Source organism: Otolemur garnettii, unplaced genomic scaffold (genome assembly GCF_000181295.1).
Source record: "Otolemur garnettii isolate 467f Iridium unplaced genomic scaffold, OtoGar3 scaffold00062, whole genome shotgun sequence".
Lineage (NCBI taxonomy): Eukaryota > Metazoa > Chordata > Mammalia > Primates > Galagidae > Otolemur > Otolemur garnettii.
In genome coordinates this window covers 10,847,209-10,869,897 of record NW_003852457.1, presented here as the reverse complement: position 1 = coordinate 10,869,897, position 22,689 = coordinate 10,847,209, and the positions used below count along the sequence as shown (strand labels likewise).

General features: G+C 43.2%; 1 protein-coding gene across 2 annotated transcripts in view; it reads left to right on the top strand.

Annotated features, from left to right (window-relative positions):
* LIMS1 (LIM zinc finger domain containing 1) overlaps positions 1-22,689 on the top strand; it is a 62,464-nt gene that overhangs the window by 21,564 nt on the left and 18,211 nt on the right. The window contains exons 1-2 of one of the 2 annotated variants that reach the window (XM_003792898.3): positions 9,965-10,176; positions 15,126-15,285. In XM_003792898.3, the coding sequence (XP_003792946.1) occupies positions 9,995-10,176; positions 15,126-15,285 (342 nt within the window). In that variant the 5' untranslated portion in view covers positions 9,965-9,994. Of the gene's footprint in view, positions 1-9,964; positions 10,177-15,125; positions 15,286-22,689 lie in introns of those variants that run through there. The other variant, XM_003792899.2, reaches the window with a different exon arrangement.

Sequence of the window (22,689 nt, the reverse complement as noted above, 5' to 3'; positions counted from 1 at the left end):
ATTCAGGGACTCCACCAGCCACAGAAGCCTTTGATTGCAGTTGAAGAAGCTTCATTGTAATAGTTGGTACTCTCAAGTGCTTGATCAACTGTACAAATCTATTTACAGAATGAAGAAGAGCATTTACTAGCAGTCTCCTTTTTCTATATTAGAGTCTCATTTTTAAGGGACAATTGGTCAAAATTTCTAGTTTGGCTTTTTAAGCCCTACAAATGAAATTTGATAGCAGTGCACGTAATACAGATTTTACCAGTTGAGAGACTTTTAATTTAAAAATACCAGCTATTAAAAAACGCCTTTTTAATTTTGGCAGCTGTACTCATGATTATATTCAGGCTTTACGTATTTGAGCTGAATTTTTTATACGATCTCTCTTAAGTGAGTTATTTGTCTTTGATTGAATGCTATGTTAAAGGTGTCAAGGGCTTTGAAGACCCTAGCCCTGGTTCAGGCTTTCTCTGGGTACACTAGCAAGTGGCCACCAGAATTTGAAAGCACTTTGACCACAGCACAAAAAGAGGAAACCAAGTAGCAGCATTAGAGCCAGCTCGAAAAGAGGAAGTTGCAAGCAGCAGTGGCAATTTAACAGGAAAGTTTAGTTCTTTCAAGTGTCTAGAACAAACTTACATTTACAAGCAGGTAGAACACTCCTGAGAGGGAGGTGTGGGTCTCTTCTTAGTGAATGAGGAATGACCCCTTTACAAACTTGTCCCTTGTATTTATTCCCTGATTTCTAGTTTTGCTCCGCCTACTTTTAATTATGCATTTCTTTCACCTAGGGTTTTGATCAAGTTGACTCTAGTGTATTCTTAACTAAACTTCTCCTTTCCAAAGTCCCTAAGATATTAACAGGGCATTAATTAATCATGAGATGCTTCTTTTTTAAAAAAGTTCCTATTGATCAGTCCATCTGTGGGAGCCTTAGGAGTCGAGTAGGATCTGAATTTTAGAACTTTCTAACGGCAGTGTTTAGCTAGTTCTGCTTTTGTAATAGCCTAGAATAGTCTGTTTTTCCTACCCTGCTCATCTGTAAGCTAAGGAACTGTTTGTCTGGCTTATTTCTCTTGCCCTTTCATGTATGTATATATGTATGTATGTGTTTATTTGAGACAAAGTCTAAGCCTTTCACCCTGGTTTGAGTGCCATGGAGTCATTTCTCATAGCAGCTTCAAACTTGGGCTCTAGTGATCTTGCCTCAGACTCCTGAATAGCTGGGACTGCAGACACCTACTACAACATCCAGCTTATCTTTCTATTTTTTGTAGAGACAGGGTCTCTAACTTACCCAGGCTAGCTTTGACCTCCCAAGCTCAAATAATCGCCCACCTCTGTCTCCCCGAGTGCTAGGATTATAGGCATGAGCCACCATGCCCAGTGTTTCTTCCCTTTTTAATTTTTTTTTCTTTTTTCCCCTTTTCCCTGTTTCCTGTCTGTCCCTAACAAAAGGTAGAGTTTGTATGGGCTGAAATTATGGAGTTAGACTGATGGAATCTGAAGCTCCGCAGCATCTTTACAGGACACCATAGTCGGGCACCTAATATCACGTGTGCAGTGTGTGGTCTGCCCCTGGACAAGCTGTCAGGCTCACTCAGCTGGGGTCCCAGAGACCACGGCAGATCATTCATTCAATAAGTGATAGAGTTTAGCACACAGTGGATGACCAGATGATGAGTTCATAAACTGTTTTCATAAAATAGAAATCTCTACTCTGGATGGATTTAAAACTTGGGGCGTGGCTCAGCACCTGTGGCTCAAGTGGCTAAGGCACCAGCCACATACACCTAAGGTGGCAGGTTTGAATCCAGCCCAGGCCCGCCAAACAACAATGACAGCTGCAACCAAAAATAGCCGGGCCTTGTGGCGGGCGCCTGTGGTCCCAGCTAGTTGGGAGGCTGAGGCAGTAGACTCGCTTGAGCCCAGGAGTTGGAGGTTGCTGTGAGCTGTGATGTCACAGCTCTCTACCCAGCTTGAGGGGGGCAGCTTGAGGGTGGCAGCTTGAGACTCTGTCTCAAAAAAAACAAAAACAAAAAACTTGGGGCTCAGACCTGTCCTGTGGAACCTCCCAAAGACCCAGATTAACTGTGGTGATAAAGAAGGTTGATTAGATTATAGAACCTCTTAGGAGCAACTCTCAGGGAATTGAGAACCTCAGGCAACCTTAGTTCTTCAGCAGAAACCATCTAATAGACCCACTATTTAGATAAAACTGACTGTGTGGTATTTTTTTAAAACAGGCTCCCAACCTTACTTCAAAGGGCTATTTTGATGCCTCTGTCCTGGCAGTAGTAATATCAGTCAAAGGAGTTCCCATGAATATTTTTCTCAAGGTCACCTCACAGTCTAAAGGAATTGTTTGCATTTCTTAGAGTGGCATTATTAAGTGCCAAAAATGGTTTAAAAATAATCAAATGCCTGGATATAAAACTTAAGCAATCGTGTTTATTTGGCTTTAAATTACTTCCTTGTCCTCTTGGCAAAATAACACATGTTTCTTTCTTTCTTTTCTTTTCTTTTTTTTTTTTAGAGACAGAGTCTCACTTTATCACCCTTGGTAGAGTGCCATGGCATCACACTGCTCACAGCAACCTCCAACTCCTGGGCTTAGGCGATTCCCTTGCCTCAGCCTCCTGAGTAGCTGGGACTACAGGCACCTGCCACAACGCCCAGCTATTTTTTTGTTGTTGTTGCAGTTTGGCCGGGGCCAGGTTTGAACCCACCACCCTGGGGATGTGGGGCTGGCGCCCTACTCACTGAACCACAGGCGCCGCCCTCTTTATTTCTTTTAACTTTGGTTTTCAGTAGCTAAATAGGAGAAGTGACTGCCTGCATGTGGGAGAATAATGCTACCTAAACTTTCTCTGGCCACATGGTTACTTATCTTTTTTCAAGACTGGGGGCCTACAAACACCCTTACTCACTCAGCACCGGGGTAACTGTTAGAACTTATGTTATTAATGTTTTCATATGGCAGAAACTATGGATATGGAGGTCTGACAAGTTCACAAACTCATCCTAGAAAAAGTGCTACATACTTCATTGCTGAATATCACTGTGGTCATCTTCGAAGCACTCCCTTTGGAAGCTGTGCACCAATGCCAGTGCCTAGTTCATCCTTCAGAGCAATTTTGGAACTCTTTTTTTGGAATGGCCATTGATCACTGTTGTGATATTATTCTTGATGTCCTGAATGTCATCAAAATGTATTCCTTTCAATATTTCCTTTATCTTTGGGTAAAGAATGTCATTAGAGGCCAGATCAGGTGAGTAAGGAAGATGTTCCAATTCAGTTACTGGTCTATTGTCTGAAAACTCCCTCACAGATGGTGCGGTATGAGCTGGTGCATCGTCATGATATCAAAGCCACACCTTTCTCAGGCCAAGATTTTCAGTTAAGATTTTCCTGTTTTTGTATCGATGTTTACTTGTTCTGCTATGCTTCTCACAGTCAGCCAACAATTTTGATGCACAATTAGAGGAATTTTTGCAATGTTTTCATCAGTTCTGCTCATTTTGGGCTGCCCTGATCACTCTTCATCAGTGACACTTTCTCTCCCCTCAGAAAAAACATTTAATCCATTTGTGGTGGGCTAGATACTTTTGGTATCCCCTGGGGTCTGTTGCATCATGACCACATGTACAACTTCCATATGTGCAGGCATGATGTAAAGTAAACAGTACAAAAATGCAAGCAATTAATTTTTTTTTTTTTTTTTGAGACAGAGCCTCAAGCTGTCCCCTTGGGTAGAGTGCCGTGGCATCACAGCTCACAGCAACCTCCAACTCCTGGGCTCAAGCGAGTCTCCTGCCTCAGCCTCCCAAGTAGCTGGGACCACAGGCGCCTGCCACAACGCCTGGCTATTTTTTGGTTGCAGCCGTCATTGTTGTTTGGTGGGCCCAGGCTGGTTTTGAACTCGCCACCTTAGGTGTGTGTGGCTGGCGCCTTAGCCACTTGAGCCACAGGCGCTGAGCCCAAGCAATTAATTTTTAAGAAATAGTCTTAACAGAATGTTGCTGAAGAAGGGCAGCCCATTCGTGCTGTCCCTAGCCCCTGAAATCCCAGAGCTTTTACTTTCACAGATGAAGTAAAGGACATGTCAAGCCTCCTGGTCAGCTTTGAGCCCTCACTCTAGTTCCTTTGTCGTTTCAGTCTAAGTGGCAAGTAGAAGGTGCTCTATATCATTTATGCCGAGAATCAACTGGCTAGGTCTTTAGCTCCAAGGAAAAACTAATGGGAAGGAGATAGAGGGTGATAGGAGATGATTAGTTCTTTCTTGTCCCATCTTTTCTCCCTACAGAATCTGAGCTCCCAGTTAGGAAAGGAATTTGTAAGTGAAAGAAAGAAAAGAAAAGAGGAAAGACTGAGGTCTGGCAAAGTTATAAACATAGACAGCAAATCTGTTTTACTTCCATTTAAATGCTTTTACGCTGACTGATTAAACAGTTTAAAATGTTTTCATAGTACGTGATACCTTTGGTCATAAAACCAGCTCATATTGAGGTGACTTCTGTTGAAGAGTTCTCTGTTTAGAGTTACTGGCTGCCAAAACCCTCATTAGCATAGTTCCAAATGCCAGTGGAGGAAACCAGAAAAAGGGGAGGTCTCCTATCTGCTTTCCTTTAATAATGTTTACATAGCATAACCTGAAGAATTCACAAAAGCCAGATGGAGGAGATACGGGAAGCAAGGAATGGGGAAGGGCTGTGAAGCTTCTGATCCCTCTCTGGGTGCACCCCACTCCTAGCACCTCCAAGTGTTCAGCCAAGTGTTCACCCCAAAGTTCCTGAACCCTGCCCTTGTTTTTTTTAATGGAAGTTTCTGGGGTATGCCACTACTGATTGACCCAGACCCCAGCTTCTGTCCCCTTTAGGGGTTGGGCCTAGGGCTGGAAGTTTGTACCAGTAGATCTCAAGGTTGTTTTCTCTGGCAGCCAGCCCCATCCTGAAGCTATCCTGGCCCTTGGCTGCCAGTCGTAATTGCATACAAAACATATTTACCACTTTAGACGTTCCAAGGATTTTTGGAGCTGTTGCCAGGTAATGGGATCAGAGACCAAATATACATGTCTTTTTTTCTTTCTTTCTTTCATTTTTTTTTTTTTGGTAGAGACAGAGTCTCACTTTGTCACCCTCAGTAGAGTGCTGTGGCATCACATAGCTCATAGCAACCTCCCAATTCCTGGGCGTAGGCGAGTCTCCTGCTTCATCCTCCCAAGTAGCTGGGACTACAGGCGCCTGCCACAACGCCCAGCTATTTCTCTTTTGCAGTTTGGCCAGGGTCTGGACCCTCAGTATATGGGCTGGTGCCCTATTCACTGAGCCACAGGCGCTGCCCTATACATGTCTTCTTATAAAGCACAATATCACAAGCAGTTTCTTTAAAAACTAAATGCGTACCTACCATAACAACTCAGCAGTTCCACTCGGGTATTTATCCCAATGAAAACCAAAAGACTTCTGTACAGCTTTATCCACTGGCTCAAAACTGGAAAGTAATTAAATATCCTTAAATGGATGAATGATGAAATGCTATACATACATACCATAGAATATACTACTAGCAATTAAAAAAGAACTATGAACATATGTAGCAACCTGGATGTATCCTAAAGGGCTTTGTGCTCAGTGAAAAAAGTCAACCTGAAGATATCACACAGAGAATGATTCCATCTTTGTAGCAATCTTTAAATGACGGAGTTATGTAAATGAAAAACAGGTTGGTGGTGCCAGTGGTTAGGGGTATTGGAGTAGGGTGGGGAGTGCCAGAGCTTAGGGGTGTTGAAGGGGGTTTGGGGGGGTGGCTGCTGGGAATGACTGAAAGAGACCTTGGTGGTGACAGATAGTCCTGAATCCTGACTGGGATGGTGGTTACTGGCATCTGGCTGTGTGATGAAACAACAGACTTGCACACACATACTGGGGAAGCTGTTTGAAGGGGGGTCCCAACCTGCCGTGCTGCCCTTTATTCTCTACCTCATGCTGCTGGTGTCAGAGTCAGCCTGCCTTTCTTCTCTCTCTCTCTCTTTCTCTCCTTCTGTCTCTTCTCTCTGTTTCAAATGGTCATTGTACAAAAGAAGCCTAAAAACTAAGAAATGTAGATACAGAGAAAGAAAAAAAATTAAATCATTTTTACTTTGGTTGTTTTATCAAAAGAAAAGCCAAACTCTGTAAAATAATGAGGTTTATTCTGAGCCAAGACCATGGCCTGGAGCCCCACTCACGAAGCCTGGAGCAAGTGGACTCCCGGTGGTGGGGTTACAGTTTAGTTTTATGCATTTTAGGGAGACAGGAATTACAGGTGAGGTCATAAATCACTGTGTGGAAGGTATACATTGGTTTAACCCAGAAAGGTGGGATGTCTCATTTTTGTTATATTTTTTGAAACAGTCACAGAAACCTCAACTCCTGGGTTCAGGCAAAACTCCTGCCCCAGTCTCCTGAGTAGCTGGAAATATAGATGTGCACCACAACACCCAGTTAATTTTTCTGTTTTTAGTAGAGAGGGGTCTCACTCTTGCTCAGGTTCGTCTTAAACCCCTGAGCTTGAGCAATCCTCCCACCTCAGCCTCCCAGAGTGCTAAGATTACAGATGTGAGCCACTGTGCCTGGCCAAGGTAGGAGTTCTCTGGGGGTGCAGGGGGTAATTACAAGTCGTAATCAATAATAACTTGATTATTAATTTGTAATCAAGCAATTACAAATTACTTGATTTGTTATTGGTTAAAGAAATGGAAGCTTTGTCAAAGGCTTGGATCATTTTAAGATAAGCCTGTTAAAAACATCAGACTTAGTACAAGTTGAACTTACAGACTCTGGGAGGCTTCTGTTGATGGAAGTTCTTTCTGCACTAGGCCCTTTGTCTATGGACCACACAGATTAGTGATAAGATAGGATTTATAAGATAAAAAGGAATACAGAAGGAATGAAAGGCACCAGATCTTCTGGCAGCATGGGGGGAGCCCAAGTGGGAAATCCTGAGTGGGTCTTTTGTCCAAGGCAGTGGTTCTCAGCCTTCTTAATGCTGCAGTATATTTTCATTATTAAAAGGGAGTCAAGACCCACAGGTTGAGAGCTGCTGGTCTAAGGGGTTATATGCTGTTTTGTAAATGGAAAGGTCTTGAGAATTACACTTGACCAGGACTTGGCAGGTGGAAGACATCTTTTCAGTGTTGAGTGTATTAACAAATGAAGGCAGTCCCTTCCAGCTCTGGGCAAAGCAGCAAGGAATCTACTTCAGAAGAGGCCCAGCTTACACGAAATACTAGCAAAATAGCTTCTCTCCTGTCCTACTTGTATCCAGAGAGTGTACTTTGGAGGGGAAAAAAGCCTGTTTGCCCAGGCTTAGAACACAGTGGTCCCTGTCCAGTCTGGAATACGGAAACCCTGTTTCATTATCACAGGCAATGGTATGTTTCAGGCAACTGCCTGGATCCTTGGTTCTTGGAAAAGAACCAGACACCTCAAAATAAGGCAAGTATGGAACAAAATTTATTAAGAAAGAGAAAGATAGGTTTACAGAGTAAGAGCCAGAAACAGGCATACAGAGCAAGAGACAGACAGTGAACAGGCCCCATTGGGGAAGGGAAAAAAGACAAAGAGGCGAGAGTCATGGCTGGCGGTTCTCTTCTATACTGCCTGCGGAACCAGAATCTTAACTGTGCCTGTGGACCTCCCATGAGCATCTCTCAGAAGCTATGGAAGAGGGGTGGACCACATGACAATGAGTCTTTGTCTTAAGGCTGCCCTCTTGTACCTGTGGTTAGGCTAGAGAGTCTTCTGCTTCCTTTTACAGTTGGCACACTACGTTCTGACTGGTAGATTGGTAGGGTGAGCCCTCCTTCCCAGGTGTAAGCAGCCTCTGGGGACAGAATTAGGTGGGTGGCAGGGAGATGGGGCCTGCAGGTCCCGCCTTGTCTCCATTCCCAGGAGAGTCTCCCTAACCACCCAACAGTAATAGGTAAATGTACTTATTCCAACTTATTTACAAATTCTACTTAAGAACAAACCTATAGAACTTACCTCATTGGTTATCAGGGGACTGCCTGCCCTCACGCTGTTGGCTGTGTATTTGTTGTATATATTGAGGACTTGCAGGTTTGTCATGCATAGCCTTAGGCCTATTAATGAGTTACAAAGGATGTCCCCAAAATGGTAGGGGGACATTGAAAGGTATAAACAGTGTTGCCCAGAGATGAGGCTGCAGAGATGTTCAGGCCAGCTTTATTGGAAGGGGAGGGTGACCTGCCTGGGCAGTGCAAAGATTACATCTGCACCCAGGGGCAGTTAGAGACCACTTTTATATGGGGCCAGGGGCACATTCAACCTATGGAATGTGCCTGCATTCAGGTTAGGGTCTTTGGGGAATGGGTCCAGCCAGATCCTTTGTGTCTTTGTCTTAGGAGGAGATAAGGAGGATAGAGAAGGGAAAAAGTTTGTGTGTGCCCCTCACCAGACATAACAAGGGATGTCTGATCTCTCTTCCCATGGATAGATAGAAACTGGATCTCCTTAGCCAAGAGGGTTCCAGTGAGCTGAGGGGGGATTATTGAGTTTATTTTAGTTGACAGTCTCTTTTTTACTTAAAAATGGTGATTCCCTTATTTCAGCAGCCATAGGCAGGATCCATAGCCCACAACCTTTGAGTCCCTGACCCCATACTCTGAGATCTTAGGTTCCAAGTTGGAACTTGGTCCCAATTTCTGCTTCCGGTCCCATTTTGTACCCACTACCTGTCTTTTCTGGTTAACCTTTTTGCTTCCCAGTAATTATGTTTAGCTGTTTTCTCACAAAGGGGTTAACCACATAGGCTCCAGGACCAGGCTACCTTGGTTTAAATCTTGATCTCACCACCTACTTAGCAGTTATTCAATCTCTTTGTGCCTGTGTATCCTTGTTCCTAATACCTGTCTGAAGGTGATGGGTAAGGATTCAGTTATATGAGGGAAGTACTTACTAGCTCTAAGTCTCCTTATTTATGATTATGCCTTGCAGGCTCAGCTGTACTGTGTTTGCCTACTGCTGGTTCCATGGCTCTCCCATCCCCAGTGTGACCTGCTCTGTCCAGTAGTGTGCTTTGGGCCTGTTCTGTAGATTGTCTTTTACAAGTTCCATTTCATCTCTTGCTTTTGGAAGGATGGCCCCTGTGCAGGGGGACTGGGCCCTGAGAGAGATTCGGAGCCCTTTTGTTGCCCCAGTGTTGCATCATCATTGTGGTCGTTGCTAACACAATTGCAAGAGACCAGAGTGTGGACTGAATGTGGCAAGAATGCCCAAGTATATAGTGGCTTCCGTAGTCAGTAGAAAGGCCAAGAAACAATGGCTCACCTAAGTTACTAGGTTAGCTGGGGTCAAATAGGACAGTTACAACTAAACTCCAACTCTTTTCTATTTCTGCTTGTGTCCTTTCACTGAAGACATCATTGTACTCATGCTCTGTGCTAAGAGTGAAGTTTCAGGGGCTCATGGACTCCTGGGGGAAGGCAGCTGCAGTGCGTAGGTGGCAACTGTGCCCTGGGATTATGGAAATACGGGTCAGGAAGGGTTCAGATGGTCCTCAAAGTATGTTGACAGCCTCAGCCTCACTGGGAGCTTGTCAGGGGGTGTTTTACAAGTTCTCCAAAAGATCCTTTTCCTTACCAGTCAAGAAGCAGTGTTTGTGTCGAAGCCTGGTGCCCAGTACCCAGGGCACACGGATATTTCCCTTTCTTCCTGTAGTAGTGTTTATGGCCAGAGTCCACTGGGAAGGCTACTCTGACAAGGGCTGTGTTCCTTTTAGAACTTCCAGAAAGCCTCAGTAAATCCGGACTGCCATGCCAGCTGATGCTGTGCTGCTGAGCTCTTAACATGAAACGGCAGTAGTGACCCTGGCAAGCCAGGGCTGACGTGTGGGAACAGTGGGAGTGACCCTGGCTGCGAGCAGGGGAGGCCTGGAAATTGTTTCTCTGTCTCCGAGTCCTGCTACTCTCCGCCCTGGGCTCAGAGCTCTCAAGCACCCACGATGGCCTTCCCAGGCAGAGTGCACCCCTGTGTTATCCCGGAGCATGAAGAAATCCCCCGAACAGCCCATAACAGTATCCATGAGGCTAATGGGAGCGAAGATGAGAGGGCTGTGTCCAAGCTGCAGCGCAGACACAGTGACGTAAAGGTCTACAAGGAGTTTTGTGACTTTTATGCAAAATTGTGAGTGTCTCTTCTGGAGTGCCCTTTTTTAGATCTTGAATTCTTGGGCTATCTATACATTAGCCAGTTTGGCCTGGATAACACAGTTTTATTTACTAGGCTTTGGGCGGGGGTTTTCCAGTGAGATCTGGGGGCAGGGAGGCAGATAGGTTGCTTCCCCACGAGAAGACATGCAAATGTGAGGAGAAGTGCTCAGAGGACAGTCTTTGTCTCCAGGAGGTTCCTGAGAACAGTGTATTTTCATTATGTCATCTATCAGGGAGGTTTAGAATTTTCATTGTCAAGAGTTATAATAGATAAATGTTGCCCTCTAAAACAGTTTGGGTGAAACAATGAGAAATTGAATTACATATTGTTGATAAAGTTAAACATTTTTGTTTTGTTTAACAATTAGCAGTTTGAAGTAGGCTAACTGGGTTTCTTAATACTGTCTTTAAGGGATTTAAGTAATAAGTAAGGAATAATTAATGCAACTAGCATATCAGTACACATATAGATGTAGAACATGTTAACGCTAAAAGATTAGTCTAATTTACATGATTACATGGGTTTTAGCAAACAGATTTTGGTGTTTTTTTGTTTTGTTTTTGAGATAGAGTCTCACTCTGCTGCCCAGGGTAGAGTGCTGTGGTGTCAGCCTAGCTCACAGCAACCTCAAACTCCTGGGTTCAGGTGATGCTCCAACCTCAGCCTCCTGAGTAGCTGGGACTATAGGTGCCTGGCACAGCACCCAGCTAATACCAAACAGATTTTTTGTAAAAAGAGTGCAGAGTTGCCTTCAACCAACTCAAATAAGATTATTGACCTCATTCAAATTTGTGAGTTTGGAATTATTGCACATCCTTAAGAGTTAAGGAGATTTTAACTGACCTGTCCATTGTAGAAATAGATCTGTTCTGTGTGGCTTTTCTTGTTATTATTGTTGTTTGAGACAGAATCTCACTTTGCCACCCTGTATAGAGTGCCATGGCATCATCATAGCTCATAGCAACTTCAAACTCTTGGACTCAAGTGATCCCCTTACCTCAGGCTCCTGAGTAGTTGGATCTACAGGTGCCCATCACAATGCCTGGCTAGTTTTCTTCCTATTTTTAGTAGAGACAGAGTCCCACTTTTGCTCAGGCTGGTCTCAAGCAATCTACCTACTCTGCCTCCCAGAGTGCTAAGGTACAGGCATGAACTACCACGCCCAGAGCCTTTTCTATGTGCTACAACAGATGTCCTTCATCTTCACAGCGCCTAACAGCTCAGGTGGAGAACAATTGGGGAATTATAATACTATAGCCAACATTTTAACTGCTTGAACTCTAAAGATAATTTTTGGATTTATACATTGTTGCATTTTAAGACGAAAAATTTTGTTTCACATACTTTGATAAATGAGGCTCTTAAATAATGGAAAGCTGCATGAGTATGTGCAAGTTGATTTGTGGATATAGATCATCTAAATAGGTCATGCCTGGCCAGCTAAGAAGATTCTGTACTAAAGGCTTTTATATATACACATCCTCCTACTTACATATTTCTTGTTATCAACACTCTCTAGTGAAAAATCTTCTGAAAAATTAGCTGCTTAACTATAACTAACCTAATAAGAACCATAACTGTCATTCATGACTTTTAAAAAGTAACTTCTATCAAATGTAGTATTTAAAAAAAAAAAAAAGTGCCAGAGGGTCAAAGACAAAGAGAGGAGAGGGAAATGTGAACAGTTCAATGGGACTGTGAGATGATTGTTCTTTCTTTCTCCACCCCCCACCTCCCATCCCCTGCTGGTTGTTTCTTGAATATTCCTTGAAAAAATACGTACTACATTATCTCAAACTAGTTGATTTTTCCTATTTATGGGAAATAAACATATGTTTATTTTTATAATCTGTCTATCTGTTTCCTAATTCTGTTTGAGTATTTGAAATTGAATATAAACAATCCATAGTATGAGTATCAATAGGTCAGTGGCAATCAAACCTTTTGATTGGAGACCTCTTAACACTCTTAAAAATTATCAAGGCTCCCAAAGAACTTTTGCTTATCGATATTTACTATATAACAAATTTAAACTGAGAAAAAAATTAAATATTTAGTAATTTGTTTAAAAATATAAGCCAATTACATGTTAATATTAGTGAGAGGCTAATATTCATATGTTTATGAAAAATAACTTTTCTAAAATGAAAAAGGCTTAGCATTGTTTTACATTTTGCAAATCTTGTTAATGTCTATCTTAATGAAAGATATCTGCTTCTGCATTCAACCTATTATAATACGTTGTTCTAGATGAAATAGAGAAAATATAGCCTTCCACAGAGATGTAGTTGGAAAAGAGAGAATCTTTCAGACCCCTGACGGTGACATGGTGACCCTTATACTTTGTAAGACAATAATATAGGTAAACCAGGAAATCCCAGAATATCCTTTCCCACCTTTTTTGGAGTTTTAGTCAGATCATTAAGGTTCCATGAATCTTTTGAGAGGGCTTAAAATTAATAATGCCATATGTTTGAGTAGCAACTTGTGGTTTCCAAAGTAATTGTATATACTTTTCCCTCAAAACAGTACTGAGAATTATGGGGATGATCTAGGGGTCACTGTGCTTTCCTGTCAAAGGATGCCTGTGTGTGGGCTTTGGTCAGGAGAAAGGAAGCAACACAAACCAGATTTCCCCCCAACCCACAGTAATTCTGGAATGACTAAGTATAAATTCATTTTAAAGTGAGATGTAGGCCAGCTTTGCCAAGCAGCAAAGCCGCCTCCCTTTTTCCTTTATTTTTTGTGACATTTTAGTTCTATATTCCCAGCCTATTAAATGAAGTTGAATTTTGATTATTGTGGAGTGATGGACATGATATTTCTCACGGAATTATTTATGGCAAGGCTACGAAATGGGATTGTTGTTCTTTGGGAGAAGAAGGCAAAGTACCCAGTTGGATTCCATTGGGTCGAGTGAAATTGGGGTGTGATTACTTTTGCTGAGGAAAGAGCAAAATGTGGAAACAGACAGGGGAAAGGCAACTGGTTAATCTGTGAAATGGAAACTGTCCACTCATCTGCCTCATGGGGTGGTGTGAAGATCCAGGGGAACATTGGTAGTAACATCTGGGAGGTCAGAAGCTGCACTGGGGGCGGGGCAGACACACTGGCAGAGCTTATTCTCTAGTGAGTGGGCATCTGAAAATAAACTTGCCAAATTGCGAAGGACGGCTTGGCTGGTGATTGCTTTGTGTAGGGGGCCTTCTCTATTTCTGAAACTTTGAGAAACAAAACAGGCCTTTATGTGAAATCCTCATCTAGTTAATGTTTGTCAAAGCCGTCTTGCTTTTCTTCTTCCACACTCCCCGTGGTTAGAGAGCACATGGGTCACTTGTTGAATACCTATGTGCTTTAGGTACCGTGAGGTCACTGATGAGGGAATCACCCAAATCACTGGGCTCAGCGGGAGAACTTAGCTGCCTGGCTTCACTTTCCTGACTTGTAAAACATGATGTGTCCCTGTTGTGTCCTCTCTAGTGTCTGAAATTATTGTTGTAATCTGTTTTGATTGACAGTATGGTTTTATCCAGGGTGGGGAGTTATGGATTCTAGCCCTGTGCCTTCCACGAACTATCTTTGTGATGTTGGGTTCATCACTCCACCTATATGAACATGTTTTGCCATTTGTAAAATGATCATTATAATGTAAAACTATGTCCTTTTAAGATATATTTTATAGGCTCAGCGCCTATAGCTCAAGCAGCTAAGACGCCAGCCACATACACCAGAGCTTTCGGGTTCAAATCCAGCCCAGGCCTGCTAAACAACAATGATAACTACAACCAAAAAATAGCCAGGAAAAAAAATTTTTTTTAAATAAATTAAAAAAAAAATAGCCAGGTGTTGTGGCGGACACCTATAGTCCCAGCTACTTGGGAGGCTGAAACAAGAGAATCGCCTAAGCCCAGGAGTTGGAGGTGGCTATGAGCTGTGACACCACGGCACACTTCTGAGGGTGATAAAGTAAGACTCTGTCTCTAAAAAAAGATGTACTTTAGCAGTTACTTTCAAAGAGATAACCTGTGTCTAGGTTATGGTTTGGCATTCAGTTGACGTGCAGTTTAGATTCTGTTCTCTGAAGAGAAAGAAACTAGTTTTGAGATGTCATTTGTGGATTCTTTTTTTTTTAGGGACAAAGTCTCACTATGTTACCCCAGACTGGAGTGCAGTGGCTATTTACAGGCTCACAACACCTCCAACTTCTACCCTTAAGTGATCCTCTTAGCCTAGGCCTCCCCGGTAGCTAGGACAACAGGGGCAGTCCCACCTGTCTGATTTGTGGATATTCTATTTTAATTAATTATTTTAACCCATCAAGCTGCAAGCCCAAGTTCCTGGAGGGCATCTCATGACTTTCATCTCTGTCGCTAGTGCCTACTGCACAGTAGGCGTTTACTCATAGTATATTCAATAAGAAGAAGGCCCAAAGCATTAGCCAAACAGGATCAAAGCAGGAGGCCCTTATCCTAAGGTGCGATGGTAAAGAGTCTTGAACAGGGACAGTGCCTGTGGCTCAGTAAGTAAGGCCCCAGCCCCATATACTGACGGTGGCGGGTTCAAACCCAGCCCCAGCCAAACTGCAACAAAAAATAGCTGGGCGTTGTGGTGGGTGCTTGTAGTCCCAGCTACTCGGGAGCCTGAGGCAAGAGAATCGCCTAAGCCCAGGAGCTGGAGGTTGCTGTGAGCTGTGTGACACCACAACACTCTCCTGAGAGCAATAAAGTGAAACCGTCTCTACAAAGAAAAGAGAGAGAGAGAGAGACTAGAACAGTTAGAGGTCCTGAGGAACAAGCAAGAGATTGAGTTTTATATATTTTTTGCGATCAAACAGCATTTGCTTATCAGCTCTTTGTGTTGTTGGCTGTTAAGTCTAAGAAAAGGTTGACAGTCTGTGACTTGCTGTCCTCTGTGTGTTACAGCAACATGGCCAATGCCCTGGCCAGCGCCACTTGTGAACGCTGTAAAGGAGGCTTTGCGCCTGCAGAGAAGATCGTGAACAGTAACGGAGAGCTGTACCACGAGCAGTGCTTCGTGTGCGCGCAGTGCTTCCAGCAGTTCCCAGATGGACTCTTCTATGAGGTGGGTGAAACTGGGCAGAAGCAAAGGTGCACCATCCCTCCCTCCCCTCCTTCCCTTCTCTTCTGAGGCTGCCTCCTTTGTTTTCAGTTTCATTATTGGAGATTAAATTAATGTGTCAATTCTGTGCCAAGTATTTGGTAGCTGTCAGGTCGGAGATGGCTTATGTATGGAACATGTGGGCAGCAGCTTAGATGGGATGACCTTACAGAACCCTCTATTTAAACTGTTCAATTCATTTTCCTATTTCAGACCCCACGTTACCCTGTGACTTGGCCTTTCAGACCTAAGGACTTCAGTGCCACACACAAAATCCTTTCAGAATCTTCAGCCTCGATTTCTCTGGCCTCTCCCCTCAGGTCCCCACTTGCTTACCTCTACATGCACCTTGCCGATCCTGCCTTTGTGTCATTGCATCATCTCAGGGAACCACTGGACATGCTCTGTAAAGGAGAGTGTGTGCTGTGTCTCAGACCCATGCCTTCTGACCATGAGGAGGCTCTCCCGTGCATTTATTTTCTAAAGAAGATCCTGTTTGAAAATGAGCATTGGAGGAACTATACTGTCTAGATTTAGGTCTTCTGCGGGTCTGTATTCTTTTCCAGATATTTTTCTTGATCTTCCATTGTTAATGTGAGGTCATACTTGCTTTGTAGTGTATTTAGTATTCTCACTGTTATGAAACCACTTCCTCATAGTAAGCATGAATTTCAGGGGATGGTCTAGGGAAGCTGACCCCCATCTGTAAGCGAAGGTGGGTTTTGCCTGTGTGTGTGTTTGTGTTAGACCAGTTGGTAATTGACATTTACCACCTCCCTCCTTATATGTTGTGTATGTATGTACATCTCTGTGTGATAATATATCGAAGTAGGATTATTTTATAGCCGGGGATGGCTGCTCTTTTAAATTTCCCTGTTCTACAAGCCCATGCCTGAGGTCATTAGCAGCTCACTTGCCACATGGCAGCATTTACCCATAGAAAGAGTTCTTCTGGGAGTGAGGGTCCCAGGCCAGCCTGCAGAGGAGCAATGTGCCTGCCCAGCTACCATGGAAATAGTAACTGACCTGGAATCTGTTATATTCACTGGTTCCTGCTATGTTCCAGAAACATGAATTCTCTATAACAGAAACCTCAGGGGTAGGAAGAGAACTTTGTTTTCTCTTCTAGCCCTTCCTGACTCCTTCCCAGGTCAGTGGGAATCAATCTCTCTCTCTCTCTTTTTTTTTTTTTAGCAAGGATGACAGCTCTGGGCAGGTGACTGTTGTGATGTGGGACAGGAGGAAGAGGGTGGGAAAGGAGCATTAGGTGGTATGCACAGCAGCACCAGGCCTGGAGACCCTGTTGAGGTTGCAGTACTGGCTAGATAAGAAGGAGGAAAAGGAAAGCCCTGGGCTTGGAGGCAGCAGGGCAACAAGGGGAGTCTGCTGGTGGTTGTGGTGGCTGTTACTCAGTTTGGGGAGAGAGACCTACGAGCCTGCTTCCGTAGAGTCCTGACAAAAGCTCTTGAAGCTCTTACCCTGCCAGCCATACTACAGGAAATCTTAGACATCTGGTTTTAGAGGGAACGTGATTCTTCACGCTGTATAAATCCCTCTTTATCCACACTCTCTTTTTCCTCCTGTGGTCCAGGGGGGTTGAAATGTCTTTGATAACAGCAGATTTGCAACATAAAAAAGATGAGAACATTGAAAGAGAATCTTACTTTGTCACCTTTGGTAGAGTGCTATGGCGTCATAGCTCACAGTAACCTCAAATTCTTGGGCTCAAGTCAGTCTCTTGCCTCAGCCTCGCAAGTAGCTGGGACTACACATCCCTGCCATAATGCCCAGCTATTTTTAGAGATGGGGTCTCACTGTTGCTCAGGATGGTCTCAAACTCCTGAGATCAGACAATCCACCTGCCTCGGCCTCCCAGAGTGCTAGAATTACAGGCATGAGCCACCATACTCAGCCTTATATATTCTTTTTTTTTGCAGTTTTTGGCCAGAGCCAGATTTGAACCCACCACCTCTGATATATGGGGCCAGCACCCTACTCCTTGAGCCACAGGCGTCGCCCGCCTTATAAACATAAGATATTTTTATTGAAATGAGTGATTATGGCAAAGACCTCAGGAGAGTCCAGAGGAGCAATAGAGAAGAGCTTGGAGAGGAAGAGAGGCTCTGTTTTCCCATGTTCCTTAACTCTCTTCCCTGGAACTCCAGCCTATCCTCACATTCTCTCTCCCACATTTCCTTTTGCCTGCCTCAGGGAATGAATACTATTGTTAAACGACCTTCATTAACCAGCCCGCCTGCTTCCTAACCAGCCCGCCTGCTTCCGGCATTCTGGCCCTGTCAGCTGCAAGGTGCTGAGTCAGAGGGACAGGCTCAGGTTCAGCCTCCCTAGGGCAGAATAAAGCATGACTCACCCTGTCCTCTTGCCTGTCCCTCACACCGGACTAAGAATAACACCCTCCCTGGGTCTGTCTGATGTTACTCAAAAAGATGTTATGATTACCTAGAAGTAGGCTATTAATGGGCTATTGCCCAATTAATCTCTCCTAGGTCCCGAGGAAGATTCTATTTTAGCTACAGTGTTTACTGTTTAAACCCCTTTTCCAGGCCAGGGATTTGTAAACCTGCTTGTGGGGAATGAGAACTTTCCTTTTGTCGAACATGATAGAGCAGCCACCAGGATTATTATCTGTATGGGCTCTTTACTCAGAGTGGATTTGAATCCCACTAAATCAAATGGTTTAAAAAGTAAACCTAAAGTCTGTCATTAAGATGGTCATCCATTCATTGCACTGAAAAGTGTAAGGTGGGATTTATTGACTCCTGTGCTCTGCTGCATCTATCATGGGTAGGGAATACTAGGGAATGGTAGTTTGCCCAATGTGTTTCTTATTCCCAGACATCGTTAAGGGTATTTTCAGACTAATTCCATCTGTTTCATTTCCTTTATCTTCTCTGAGTCCATACAGCACTTTGTTTATATCTCTGGTATGGACAGCATTGACCACACTTTATTAGAGCTGTTTATTTATATGCTTGTTTTCCCATCTAACTTTGAGTAACTCTGGTGCAAAGATTGTCCAAATTAATTTGGTATCTCTAGCACTCATCAACTATTTGATGTATAGTAGGTACTTAATAAGTAGAATAATATGTATACAGTGCTTGGGTGGTATTGAACACAAGATAAAATGCTGTGTCCTTACTGGTAACTGAGTCAGACATTTTCTAACTTAACCACTTGCAGGCTATACTTGGAAATCTTGGGACTCTTTACCTACTTCCTGTTGTTCATCACATATTGTGTGAGTTTTATCCTGCCTGCATGCAATGGAGGTGAATAGAAGAAATGCGTTCTTACGTAGAAAAAAGAGATTGCAGTTGTGGGTAGAACCCACCTAGAACTCCTGACCTGTGATGTGTTTTGAGTATGAAATGTGGACAACTGCACTGACTTAATACAGGGTGGACCTAAAGTTCATTTGCAACTTAGAATAATTTAACACAGTAAATTGCTCATGTCCATTGTGCATGTCCACCTTGTATGTTGGTTCAGGCCAATGTGGCTTTGTTGAATGAACTTTTATTTTAGAATATTTAAAACCTGTAGAAAAGTTGAAAGAACTTTTGAAACTTGAAAGTACAGTGAACCTCAAGTACCCTAACATCTCATACATACATACCACACCCATTTTTTTGCCAAATGATTTGAAGTTAAGTTGCAGACATGTGACACTGAATGAAGTTACTTTTAATTTTCTACAACTTTGGTATTTGCCTTTGACTGCAATACTTGTAAGGACGATTCATAGTTTGACTCTTATTTGTGTGTGGGGGCAATGATGGAGTCATAATTAAACGGTTTTTGGGATACTGGCATTCTCAGAATGATCTGTTATGGAGTGACATGTTATATCAAGTTGGGATTTTAATATAACAACACCGGCAGCACTGTACCAACAACTTGGTGAGTGTTCCTAACTGTGGTACATGTAGGACCAGTGTTGCACAGCTGTGCTTGTGTCATTGTGTGGTCATGTTTTGCTGATTAGTGTTAATTATTTTGTGTTTTGTGTGCTGTCATAAAAATGTCAGCACTTGAATTAGAGCAATGAACAAATGTTAAATTTCTTATTAAACTTAGCAAGAGAAGATGTGAAATCAGGAATATGTTAGACCAAATTTATCAGGATGATGCCATGAAGAAAATGGCAGAGTACAAATGGATTTAAATGTTTTTCTGAGGGGAGAGAAAGCGTCACTGATGAAGAGAGGTCAGGGCAGTCAAAAATGAGCAGAACTGATGAAAACATCACAAAAATCCATCAAATTGTGCATCAAAACCATCACCTGACTGTGAAAAGCATAGGAGACCAAGTAAACATAAATAGAGAAACAGGAAAATCTTAACTAGTAATCTTGGCCAACAGCTCTTGGCTCTTGCATCACAGCAATGCACCAGCTCCCATGGCACTGTCTGTGAGTTAGTTTTTAGCCAGTAAACAAGTAACACCCTCCTTACTCAGCTGATATGGCTCCCAATGACGCATCTTCACCTAAAGATAAAGGAAATCTTGAAAAGAAGACATTTTGATGACATTCAGGACATCAAGGGTAGTACACACACGACAACGGCTATTGATGGCCATTCCAGAAAAAGAGTGCCAAAACTGCTTTGAAGGGTGGACTGGACCCATTAGTGCCTAGCTTCCCAAGAGGAGTCCTTTGAAGGCAGTGAGGTATATAGCACTTTTACTAGGATGAGTTCATGAACTTAATTGTCAAACCTTGTAGGCTGTGAACCTTACTATGGCAAGTTCATTCTAAGTGGGCACGTTGTTTAGCCAGCAGTCTCTAACCTTTTGGCACTAGGGGCTGGCTTCATGAAATACAGTTTTTCCCTGGACTTAGGGATGGGACAGCAGGTGGAGTTGAGGTGGTGATGCTGTGTGCCCAGCTCCTAACAGGTCGCAGACTAGGGGTTGGCGATAGCAGGTTTAGGCCTGCACAAAACAAAACCCTTTTTATACTCCTGTCTCTAAGAATTTGAGTTCAGTCAGTTAATTCTTACATGATAAATTTAATTAGAAAGTAGTATATTTAGGATGAATTCACTTTAAAAAGACCCCAGAGAGGCTTGGCACCTGTGGCTCAAGTGGCTAAGGCGCCAGCCACATACACCTAAGGTGGCCGGTTCGAATCCAACCCAGGCCCGCCAAACAACAATGACGGCTGTAACCAAAAAATAGCTGGGTGTTGTGGCGGGTGCCTGTGGTCCCAGCTACTTGGGAGATTGAGGCAGGAGACTCACTTGAGCCCAGGAGTTGGAGGTTGCTGTGAGCTGTGATGCCATGGTACTCTACCCAGGGGACAGCTTGAGGCTCTGTCTCCAAAAAAAAAAAAAAAAGACCCCAAAGAAAATTTACTTTTTCTTGTTTAATACTTTAACACACTGACTGCACACTAGAAAAAATTTTTTTCTTTGAGGGTCACAGTGTTTGATAAGTTAAGATATGTCAAGAGAGGGCAGCACCTGTGGCTCAAAGGAGTAGGGCACCAGCCCCTTATGCCGGAGGTGGTGGGTTCAAACCCAGCCCCGGCCAAAAACTGAAAAAAAAAAAAAAGATAGGTCAAGAGATATGGGAATTATATATGCTTCATGAGGCCCCAGGCTTAAAACTAGTATAAGTTATATACAGGTCGCATGGCAATTAATGCGTTAAAGTAGCACAAGGGAAGAGAAGTACACAGTGGGTTAGCTTATCCCTGTTGGCAATAAAAATACCATCATCCTCACTGAGTAGAAAGCAACATGCCTTTGCTATCTCCAGAGGCTATGATCTCTTACACCACTTCTCCTTGAAATGGAAATGGTTTCTTAGAGATAGTATTTTATAATTCTGACAGATGACGCTGTCTTTTATATAGCCATCATTGTTGCCTCAGTCAGCCAATAAATAGTTTTAGAAAACCCACAATTAATGGCCTACTGTGTAGACCACCACTGTGTGCTGGTTCTAGGAGTGTGTATAGTTTTCAGAGTGATTCAGGTAGAATTTGATAATAGCCTTCATGGTGCTTTTCATCATTTTCAGACCAGGCAAGTTAGAGAGATTGTATAAATGTATGAGTTACATGGAAGTACTGATCTTTTTTTGTGGGGGGAGATACGGTCTCGCTCTGTGGGCCAGGCTAGATAGAGTGCAGTGGCATGATCATTGCCCACTGAAGCCTTAAACTCCTAGGCTCAAGTGTTCTTCCTGCGTCATCTTCCCAAGTAGCTGGGACTAGAGGTGCCGGCCACCAGGCCTAGCTAATCTGTTTTGTTTTTTAGAGATGGGATCTTTCTGTTTTGCTCAGGTCAGGCAGGTCTCAAAGTCTTGGCCTCAAGTGTTCCTCTTGCCATGGCCTCCCAAAGTGCTAGGATTATATGCATGAGCCACTGCACCTCACCATGATTACTCATCTGTAAATTCAATATCTTAGTTGTGTTCAAAGGGAACATAACTGTTCCCATCTGTTTCCATACTGCTGGTTCTCCTAAGTTATCAGTATCACAATCCATCCTCCAATGCACATGAAGAAATAGCCATAAAATGACCAGGTCAGTGGTGACTTAAGAAAGCCAATTAGATGCTATTTTTAGGGGAAATACTCATTCAGCCTGAAGGCCCTAACACCAACTGTAGTGATTGCTGAATCTAATTTGGTGATAAATAGGATTATCACTAGTAAAAGGAGAATCTTAATTTTTTTTTTTTTAAATAAGAAAATGCTTTGGAGGCTGGGCACGGTGGCGTAAGCCTATAATTCCTAGCACTCTGGGAGCCCAACCCAGGTGGATTGCTTAAGCTCATGAGTTCAAGACCACCCTGAGCAAAAGTGAGACCCCAGTCTCTACTAAAAATAGAAAAACTAAGGCAAGAGGATCACTTGACTCTGAGTTGAAGGTTGCTGTGAGCTATGATGTCAGGGCATTCTACCCAAGGCAACAGCTTGAGACTCTGTCTCCAAAAAAAAAAAAAGAAAATGCTTTGGGACTTCACATAGAACCATCAGTTAGAGTGATTTATATATACAGGGTGGCCATAAAGTTCCCGTGCAATTTAAAATAGTTGTCTATTTTAATTTTTTTTCCCATTCTTCCTTTAGCAATTCTCTTGCCCTTTGCCTCCCAAGTAGCTGGGATTACAGGCGCCCACCACAACGCCCAGCTTTTTTTCGATCCACCCGCCTCGGCCTCCCACAGTGCTGGGACAACAGGCATGAGCCACCACGCTCAGTCAAAATATAGTTGTCTATTTTAAATCATACATTTTTTTTTTTTTTGAGACAGAGCCTCAAGCTGTCACCCTGGGTAGAGTGTTGTGGCTTCATAGCTCACAGCAACCTCCAACTCCTGGGCTCAAGC